Below are 10,677 nucleotides of genomic sequence, written 5' to 3'. Positions count from 1 at the left end.
AAACAAGGTTCATAGTTTTGAAACCCTGTCGATCACTTACCAAGTCTCCCAGTTAGCTCCTCCTGATATTTGTTGGCAAAGGTTTTGCATGAGATAATGTATTTTGCGGTTCAGTAGTTTCATTTCTCGGCAATGCGCAACAAGAACAAGGAGATGTTGTTGCCTTATCGGCCAAAATAGATAAAGTCTTACCTTTGTTCTGGTACAATAAAATGGCAGTTAAGGTCTTGTATAAGACTATAAAAGTTCATTATTTCAGGCCCTCAATGAGCCACAAAAGTTTCTGTTTCAAAAAGAAGAGCTAACAGGATGCTAATGCAAATTTAGGCAAAACGTAAACGTCAGTATTAAAAAAATGTCTCCTTGAGCTGCATTGGTGATCAGCAGGGTTTAAAAAAAAAGAAGTTTCATTTAGTTTTCCATGAGGCTACCAGTTTCCACCGCAGTCTAAAAGAAAAAAAAAAATCTAATATTTGCTGAATATCTTGTTTGATTCTAGAATGTCAATTTTACGAGGAATCAAATGCATGGGTGAAGTGCACTGTAGAGACAAATGAGATGAGATTTTGAATAACAAGACACAGCGCACATAGTGAATCTACAGTTTATTTTGAACTGTAATTGTACCATAGTATAATTAAACTTTAGGGGTGCAAACAAAAAGGAGTTAAACAAATGTTCGTACAGGCCAACCGAACCCAAACACAACAGTTTGCTCATCTAAACTGACTTATGCTATCGCCAACATAAACCCTTTACAACTAACCATTCATTCTACATGTGTAAAACATGCAAGGATGAGTCAATTACCGTCTATTGAATTGTAATAACTCGCTGAAAGCAATACTAGCTGTCTGTTCAATACGCTATGAAATAGCAGCTCGACAAGGAATTCTACCCTTCTGGTCTTATTGATTCCCATCAGTCAGTAAAATCAGATTAGGTAACAATCAATAACTGCTTTGACTTTCAAATGGCATTCTTTGTTCTGTCTTCATGCTGTTCCCTCATGCAGAAGCTGCTAATCCTAAAAAGACGAAAACGTTGTTAGTCAATTGTCAGTCTGAGGAAACGAGACAAGTGCTCAGTATCTTCGTAGTGAGAATTGGCACATTGGTGGTTGGCGTCACTGAAGAGCACACCGAGGCACGACTTTGGTTTTCATGGTACAAGCATTGCAGAGAAGATGCAATTTGCCCCCGACTAACACTGATCACATCTAAAAAAAAAACAACAACCGGTTTTACTTAAACTCCTCACTACATTTTTAAACTGGTTCGTCCCCAGATGACCACGATTCACCCTCAACTTCCGACTCCTCAGAATGGACCAGTTCTCCCTCATTTCTACACAACACCTGCTTCACTTCCGCACGCATCTGTTCCTGCTCCTTCTTAACTTTAGATGAGTCAGTATCGACCCTTGAGTTTCCGTTGACCACATTCGGGTTTTCCAAATTTGGCCAAACTACTTGGTCAGCAAACCCTAGATCCTGATTGGTTTGCTCAGCTGCCTCATTGCAGGCATCATCTGGTTGATAAGTGGCACCGCTCTCCAGGGACGACGCCCAGAAGTCATTCTTTACGCCAGAGGTGAAGTAACCATGGAGACCACTGTCTGTTGAATCCTTCACCTTAAAGATATCGCTTTCATCCGGTGCATTGTCAGGGGAAATCTCGAGGGGCTCCTCTTCATGTGTCATAGCACCTTCATCAACTGAATCAGGAGCACGATCATATTTTTGATCATTCATTTTAAAGTCCTCTTCTGGGTTTTCCAGGTCCTCCCATTCAGCTGTTCCTGGACCTTCAGGAAACTCCTGACTTTCTGCTTCATCCCCAATTTCCCGTTCTTGAGACTCGTGGGATGCTTCAACAAGGACGGCCTCTTTCACCTCAGAGGGAGCGGCCGCATCCTGCAGGTTTTTCTGATCTGCTGTCACCGGCAAGTTTGGAACCTCCGAGTTGTTGATTTCTTCCATGTCAGGCCTGTTGATGAAGTCGCCAAAGCCAGAGTGATCTTCTGTTGCATCAGCATGTGTCGCCATGGACACGTTGTGTTCCTCCTCTTCCTCTCTTTTCTCCGGGGCATGTATAGCTTCTTGATCTTCGTGCTGGATTTCCTGCTCGGCCTCGGAGTCTGTTTGAGACATTACCACGGACCAATCACTCAAAAAAGGGTCCCCAAAACTGTGATCTACAGTTGTAGTAGAAGATATGAGTTCATGGTGTACCGCCATCCCAGGCTCAACACAGCCCTCTGTCATTTCGTCATCGGACTTGTCCGTCAGATGTAGCATCTCCTCACTGACCTGCTGCTGTGCAAAGTGAGCACTGTAGCGGTCTGTGGACAGACCTTCTAATTCCTGTTCCACGAGTCTGTCCGTCTCCAACTCCACGTCATAGTCTACATTTGTGTGTACCATGGGTTTAGGAAATTCTTCGGTTTCTTCGTCTGAACGTCCCTCGCTGATCATTCTTTCTACATTTTCTGGATCATTCCCCGGTGTAGCACTTTCAATCGTACCATGGTCGACGTCCCTGTCTTCAGCCTGAGTGTATCCCAGATTATAGTCCTCATCCACCGTTTCCGCTTCGACTTCCTCGCACAGATCTTCCATAGTTCCGAATCTCTTTGACTTGCCTTCGCTCCACGTTCCAGTTCCTGTCTCGCCGATCTTTTTTTCCTGTTCACCTTCGCTGGACTCGCTCTCGTCCATGTGCGATGCCTGAGTGTTGGCGTCGGTCTCGTCGCTTTTGTATCGAATCAGAGGACGGGTGTCGGCAAGAGTGTTTTCCTGAGCGTAGCTGTCGCCCTCTAGCTCAGTCCGCCATGACACAGAGACATTTTGAGAGTCTTCGTCATCGTCATCATTGTCAGAAATCGGAACATCGTCTTGCTGGCCATCATCTACGTGTGTGATCATCAGTGAAGAGGCCACCTTGTCATCTTGCGCTACACCTCTAACAAAACCCTGTATAATTTCTCTCTTTTCATGCACTGGTTCTTTTCCTGATATGTCCTCCTCTGGTTCAGCGTGTTGTCTTTTTCCTTCGTTTTTTACGCCATCATCTGTCTTTAGATCGACCTTCCTTTCTATTACACTATCCCAAGTATCCATCTCTTCCCCATCAGGGTACAACTTATCCTCAACATCCGTTTCATTTGTTCCCACCAAAGAGCAGCTTGTTTCATGTCTTCTCTCTACTGCGTCATCATTTGAAATGTTTTCATCTCTGTTGTAATCTGTCTCTTGGTTAAACGCACTTTCCTCAGGCTCGCATTGAGAGTCTGGGCTGCTCGGCCGGGATTCAAAGGATGGTTGCAGCACCGCCTCAGTTTTGGAGTCTGAGGTTTCCTCTTGCACACGCTCTTCCTCTTTGTCTGTACACTCTTTCTTCACCCATGCTTCGACTGGAGCGTGCGATTGTTGCACATCTTCTTTTTCAGCCGGCTCTTCAAAAGCCACATCTTTATCAGACTCATCTGACAAACTGCATGGCTCCTCTGTCACTCTGACATGGTATGATGTTAGGCCGGGAGTTGTAAACTCATTGTGGCCGACTCTATTAATAAAGGATGGCTCCCTGCTGAGGCCAGACTCTGCTTGGTCACTGACGACTGACTCAACAACTTGTTCAACGTCAGCATTGATCCAGTCCTCCTCCCCTTCGATGTCCCCTGACGTTTTACCAAAAGACTCTCGCTCATTAGGAGGCGACAAAGGCTCAGCATAGGTGACTTTCTCGTGAACCTCCTGTGGTCTGAAATTTTCAACAGCTCCATCCTGCAGTATCTTTGGATAAGGGGTTTCCCAGATTGCTGTTTCTGTATTAGCAGGTTTCCCCAAAATGTTTGGAGTTTCATTTAAAGTTACAGGTTTTCTACTCCAGATCGGTGTTGCAGTCGTCGCCGTTTGTCCGGTTACGCCACGGACAGACGAGAGGGAAGTCGTCTTGTGGCTAGTAGACGGCTGCCTCTGGTAATTCGGAGAACTGAAAACGGCATCTGTGGAATACAAGAGCAGTGCTCATGATTACACAATGAAGTCAGCTACTGTAACATTAATGACTTGAACACAGTTTAAATGAAACCAACTGTATTCTTTATAATATTCTGTATACTGACATATTTGATATCCCCACACAACACTGACCAGTGTCTGGGGATAAATGGCAGAGAAGCTGCCACACCAAAGCATTATTAAAACGTATAATGTCAATGAAGGTTGGACACTAATGGAGAAATATTGATCGTCATTTCCTTTCCCTGTTGTCTAAGTTACCGGAAAAGCAAAGCCATATGGCTCAATAACCTTTGGGGTGGGGGGTGGGGGGGGTGGGGCTGTCGTATTGGTGGCTTCCATTACAGGAGCCAAAGTGCCTACCTCAGCCCCCTGAGCCAAGTAACCCCCAACGACCACCAACCCTCTCCAGTAACAATAATGAGATTTCAAATTGCATCAACCGCCCCCCCTGCCCCCTCCCCGTCCGCCTCCCAACCCCCACTCTGCCACCTTCTGAGGAGCTTTTACTTTGACTAAGAGAAATTAGAAAGGGGGAAGGGGTGATTTAAAGTAGTAAGCAGAGTGGACATAAAGGAAAAGATTTATGTCTCGTTGTGGCTGTAAAGAAGGCAACAGTAAAGTCCCTGACACATATAATGATGTATGAATATTGTTTATTTTAATTACCTGTGACGGAAATGTTTCTCGGCTGATTTGACAAGGAGACATCTCCCCTGAGGCTCTCGTTATCCAGCAGAGCTCTGTAGAGACCGACAACAAGATAAGATTACACAAGTTGCACGCCATTTACATGCATGAATATTGTGATGTTAAGGATTTGAAGGCGCCTTAAAAAGGGGTATGAGCGCTGACATGGTGCTGCACGCACCGAGTCGTGGGTGGGAGGAGCAGCACAGGGACACTTTTGCTGCTCTTCAGCAAGCAGGAACGGACAGAGGTCTGTTGTTATGGTAATGAAGAAAAGACCCCGCCATTGAGGAGCCATCTGGAGCACTCTAACCTTTTGCCATCAATTCCTCAGACGCACACCATTCACATCTGGATCACAGTAGTCTAGTCGGCGTTCCAACACATACTTCTAGAATTAGCTCCATCACTAACAGAAACAAATATATATTTTTTTGTTTTCATTTCCTTTCAAAATCCAGTTGGCTTAAAATATGAATGCCTCTTTAAAAGACAATAGAACAAGGTATAAAAATCTGTTTTACTGACCACCACCACCACCTGCCCCCCTGCGCTGTTATTCTAGACTCCCATCGGGAGCTTCTCACTGAAGGGTGAGGGGTCAATATTTTGAGGAGAGGGTGGGGAGAAGAGGGAGAAAGGAGACGCCACTATAGAGCTCTTGGCGTCAAAGAGAACAGAGGCTGCTGTTTTAATGAAGTGACCTTTGGACCAGACGGCTGCAGGACAGCTCTTTTATTCGTCAGCTTCTCTCACTGATTGAAGAGTGTTTGTCTACTGAGCAGCAACTTTTGAATGGGTTAAACTAATTATCTAAATCACAGCTGACATGGAGAGGATGATGACTCGGCTGGACGCATTGCGATTTACACAGCTTGCAACCCTAAAACTGTCTTATTTATGTATATCACGACTAATCGTCCACTTCATGTGGGACTGCACAGTAGTTTTCTCCTTTGTCCTGCGTCCCATACATTGACTGTATATAAAAAGTGGACGTGGCTTCCGGGTCTGAAAAATTAGGCCAATGCGGAAGTGCTGTAATACCACGGAGTGCCACTAAAGGTCGGCTCCAAAAAGCCTCCGGCACCATGAACTCCCATTTGATTCGTCACTAGGTCAATAAAATGCCGGTTTTGTCAGCCATAGTCGCTCCCTCTTATTCGTTTTCTGGGGGTCCATCTGAAAATAATCCCGTCATTAATTAGAAACTAAGCTTCAAAAAGCTGTGTTTTCGGGGCGTGTCTGTTTGCTTGACAGGCCTGTGGTGAAGTCAGGTTGCGACTATCGGTGGGCGGGACGTAGCATCTTCGAGTTTGCAATCAGATCGAGTTAGAAATATCCAAGTATGAATTTTCATTCATGGTAAGAGTATACATTTGCATAAATCATATTATTTCAATCAGCTGAAAGATGTTATGGTTTTCTTGTGATAGCAGCAGCTTGTTTGAGCCGTAGAGGAGTGTGAACACTGATCCACAAATTAAAGATGGTTCATATGTTTAAGGATGAATAGATAGAACAACAAATTTGAGCTGAATATTAAGGATTGCCTTGCCAGTGCGTATGTGAGACCCTAAAATAAGTTAATAATGTCTTTTTGAGACAAAGAAAGTTGTTGAAGACAGATTTAGGAGTACACATGATTTCAGTCAGCTCCCAGAGTGAGGTGGCTTTTAACAAGCAACACAAATATGTGAAGCAGCACTTGCCTTTTGAGCATGCTGAAATCAACATTAAATGCTACATTCATCCCACACCTGCCTGGCATCAAACAGGTCAGTGCCTCAGATCGTCGTCCCCAGTGAAGGTTCAATGCGTTTACAACATCACAGTGTAAAACTAGTTTCTTCTTTCTCACAACAGAATGACTGACATTCTGGAAATCCACCCCATCATGAAAAGTGAAAGTCAACACAAAGTCTGACTTCTGAAATAGAAACCTTTTTTCTGATCTGATACTGTTTCATTTTAAATGACAACAATAAATAATACAACAACAAAAAATCATATTATAATAAGTGCTTTTTCCCATTGCTTAGAAAATGTTTGACGAAGATGAACAGATACAAAGTTAACATGTCAGTGTAGACAGTCAATCGAGATTTAAGAAATATGTAAAGAGGAAACTGCTTTTCATAAATAGATATATACACCTGAGATGATATTCTCCCCTGATTGTACAAGCAACAGATACAGTATGTTACAATACAGTGAAGAAATAGTATAGCAATGCAATGTAAGCTGAACATGTTGTAAGAATCTTGGTTTACCTTGAAAGGTCAAATCAGTTTGTAGAAACTTTCCAAATTCAATCAAATCATGTCTTCTTTTGCCCAATCTGATGAGACTACAACTGAAATAACAGCCCCAAACAATCCTTAGGGGCGGGTGGGATAAATAATATCATTTAGTGTTGCACTGTTAATACTTTGGCATCAGTAATCATGGTATTTTCTGTTGTTACTGAAGCACATTAAAAAAAAAAAACCCCGTTGGCCTTTGAGAGTTTCACTTTGACATTATGCTGCCTCCTGTAATGTTACTGTGTTTATAAAAACGTACTTCTAGCTGCCTGTATAATTCTAAAACTGAGTCTGTTTATGTCCCAGTGAACAAATGAATCATATGACTTATTACTCCTTTATAGAAAATAGAGAAAAAAAATATTTAAATTCTTTTGAAGTGACCTACAGTTTATTTTTCTCTTTTCATTGATATAATGGATTAAATATTTATTTTGCAATATTATTATTGTGGGCAAAATAAACACTCCTCTCTGCCAGTGCATGCTAGGAGAGGCTCCAACCTGGCTATCCTTGCACAGGATGATCAGCTATATAAAAAACTTTTTTTTTTTTTTTTTTAAATGAAGGGAGGTTTAGAAACAACATTTCCCAGCTGCTGTCAGAGCAGCGTACCTGTAGGTTGCTACCTCCAGGCCCAGAGACATCTTCATCTGCAGCAGGCTTCGATTCTCCAACAGGAGATGATCGATCTGCTGGCCCAGCTCCTCTCTCTCCGCCTCCAGGCCCTCTAAGTGCTCCTGGCAAACCAGGAAGTGAAAAAGGAGGAGGAAGTGCTTAAAAAAAACAGACGTGTAAAAGTTCTCTACTATATTAAGTAAAAATAAACATCCTCTGTTCGACTCATATTCTCTGTTCCATTTCTGTTAAAAGGCAGTTAAGAATTTACTGCCACTGTACTGATCTAAAGTCGTGTTGTAATATTGGCACAAGTTAGTACTGCGGGTCTGATTCACCACACTTGTTCGGTATTAGACTTGCAAATTGTTGCCATCCACCCAACTGTTTTCAGTCCTCCATGATAAAAGTCCTCAGTTTGGATGTTTCACCCCTCAGACCTGACTGTGACCCAGAACTAATCCAGACAGCCCCGACCAATAAATATGTAGCCCCCAGTCCCTTTCATACCCAAATGTTTTTCATTCCATCAGAATATTAAATCGGCTGAGGGAGCAAAGCCCCTGGGAGAAGAGCTCACAATGCTCCCCATAAAACTTTCAACGGGACATCCTGCATTTTACTAAAGGCCTTGAATGCAAAATCACAATATTACATGTAAGATCTTCTGGTGATTAATTATTTGATCTCTTCAAACTTCACCAGTCATTTGTATTGACATGCAATAGTAGACTTGTCTCAACTCCATTTTATCTGAGTCATGCAGCTGCAGAATATCAAGTGTTTCGCATTCCCCTGTGATTTGTCACTTCATTATTTTAGACTGGCTTTATTTGTGCCATGTGAAGCCACAACAAAGACATCAACCATCGCATCTGATTGCACATTTCACAAGCAACAAGCGTCCGACCTTGTATGGGAATTGTTGTCACATCAGTCAAAAGTTGCTCAGTTTCCCAATTTGCTGAATTTTTTATTTTTTTTGTTGCAAATGTTTAAAAAAAATCGATCTCCTCTAAAGAAGAATATGAGAAAAGACTGACATTATCCCGACATATGTGTAAATATGAATTTTTTTATAATGCGAAAATTATCTTTTTGATCAATATGTGAATGAATCAACTGTGATAATCAGTTTTTAAGCCACTTTCCCTTCTCTTTAATAAATCCAGATACACAACACCATATACGAGTTGGATTATAATACCTAAAAAATAAATCAGAATGCAATCAAACTATAATATTTCATGACTAATGCGAAAGCAGTCTGCAGTAACACATTATGTTCAATTCGAATCGAAATGGACACATCTCTTGTACATTTCATATTATGTTCCTCACTTCCTCAAACTGAATTCAAGCTGAATATCATTTTCCATCCGCTGATATAGTAAAATATAATTGATCGAAAACACACAGCCAAAGGAAAAGCTCAAACATTTGGCATTATAGAAGAATGTTAACATACACGATGAATAATTGTTGCATCCCACTTACATGCAGCTGCTGGATCTCCCGGCCGTGTCCGTCTCGCTGTTGGGCCGCGGTCTTCTCCAGATGCAACCTGACAACCTGAGCCGAGGCCATCTCCTTCTCCAGGGCTCGGAGCTTCAGCTGGCTCTCGCTCTTCTCCTGGCCCACTTGGGTCAGACGGCTCCTGGCCTGGCTGAGCGACTCCTCCAGCCGAGCCAACTGGTCCTGGTAAGCCTCCGCCGCCTCCTGCCACGCTCTGGTGGTGCTCTGGGAGTACTGTTCCCCCAGCTGGAGGAGGTTCGGCTCCCGGTTGCCCCTTTGAGCGAATGTGTGCTGCGTTGTGGTTCTTGACCGGGTCGACGTGGCCTCCAGGTGGGCCACATCCTCCTGATGGGTTTGAACAAGGAGTCTCATCTCGTGCTCCAGCTGGTTGACCTGTTCCCTCAGCCAGATCTGCACCCTGTGTTCCTCCTCCAGCTCCCTCCTGCTTTGCTCCAGCATCGTCTTGGCTTTCACTTGGGCCTGAGCCTCCCTCTGTCTCTGCATGTCCAGGGCTTCGAGCTCCTCAGTCAGCTTGCCAACTTCCAGCTGCGTGAGGAATCTGTCCCTCACGGCTGCGTCCACCTCCAGCCTCGCCTGCCTCAGCTCTTCCTCCATGCCCTTCCTGCGGGTCAGGGCTCCGTGATTATTGCACCTCGTAACTTGGATCTCCTTCGCGAGCAGCGCGTTTTCCTCCTCCAGGACTTTGACCCTGCTCAGGTAGGTCTCCAGGCGTCGGTTCAGGTTCAGCATCTGCTGCTTCTCCTCACCCGGGTGGTTGGGGTGGAAGATTTTATGCACACTGCGGAGCGCCATGTCGGTATTAGAAAAACAGAGATCTGACAAAGCGAGGCCTCACTCAGAGGTACACTGATTAGGATTTGGCAGCCAACTGTATCTCTGTGTCCAGGCCTGAGTCAGTGTTATTTTTTCTGTGTGTGTGTGAGTGAGGCTCCTGTGAGGCTCTGGAAGTGTGACTGCCAGAAAGAGGCTTCCCTTTCATACTAGACTTAATGAAGGGGCCGGATACATGGACAGAAAGGGAGGGAGGGCTATAGAGAGGGAGGAGACTGATGTCTCAAGAGGGAGGGGAGAGGAGATGAAGAAGGACGGAGGGGGAGAGAGTGGGATGAAGGACATTAGAGATGAGATGAGGTGGAGTAGAGTAGGAGGGGTGGAACAGATGGGAAAGGGCAGACAGAAAGCAGTGATGTCATTTCCAAGATTAACTCTTTCACAACTGGCATTTGAGTTGCTGCCCATCCCCTCCCATTGGAGTTCAGCAGGAGATCTGTGTCGCTCTTAGTCCTCTCTAACCTCCATTCAGAAGTAGCCAATGTGTAACTGTCACGCCTAGACGGCGCAAAGGGTGTCTATTTCACGTTTTGCCAGGATACCGGGTTATAACCGATGAGCTTTGACTCAAGAATGATGAACAGATTGAAACTGATATTGAACAGGAGTTCCTCGTCCTCTTGTTGGCATTTGAAAAATAAAACACCACAGGATAACTTTTATGTATCTGGG

The 10,677-nt window shown here is 44.0% G+C and overlaps 1 protein-coding gene across 1 annotated transcript; it reads right to left on the bottom strand.

The window, feature by feature from the left end:
• Positions 1–1,037: 1,037 nt before the first annotated feature.
• Positions 1,038–10,121, bottom strand: nes (nestin). Its single transcript, XM_069719907.1, has 4 exons — positions 9,136–10,121; positions 7,636–7,760; positions 4,694–4,767; positions 1,038–4,008 (listed from the first exon to the last, which is right to left on the bottom strand). Exons 1-4 carry the CDS (start codon positions 9,964–9,966, stop codon positions 1,268–1,270), a joined length of 3,771 nt encoding a protein of 1,256 aa, XP_069576008.1. The 5' UTR covers positions 9,967–10,121; the 3' UTR covers positions 1,038–1,267.
• Between the last annotated feature and the right edge of the window lie 556 nt (positions 10,122–10,677).

This window comes from Brachyistius frenatus, unplaced genomic scaffold (assembly GCF_029030835.1).
Source record: "Brachyistius frenatus isolate BFR_SWC_R1_liver_20210118 unplaced genomic scaffold, ASM2903083v1 Contig_227, whole genome shotgun sequence".
NCBI classification, from domain to species: domain Eukaryota; kingdom Metazoa; phylum Chordata; class Actinopteri; family Embiotocidae; genus Brachyistius; species Brachyistius frenatus.
This window is presented reverse-complemented; position numbering and strand designations above follow the sequence as displayed.

Coding starts and splice junctions, on each gene's coding strand:
- nes (XM_069719907.1), bottom strand. CDS start 9,966: ATGGCGCTCCGCAGTGTGCATAAAATCTTCCACCCCAACCACCCGGGT. Junction 4,768..7,635: donor CTGGAGGTAGCAACCTACAG/GTACGCTGCTCT, acceptor CGGTCTCTACAG/AGCTCTGCTGGATAACGAGA. Junction 4,009..4,693: donor GAGAAACATTTCCGTCACAG/GTAATTAAAATA, acceptor TGTATTCCACAG/ATGCCGTTTTCAGTTCTCCG.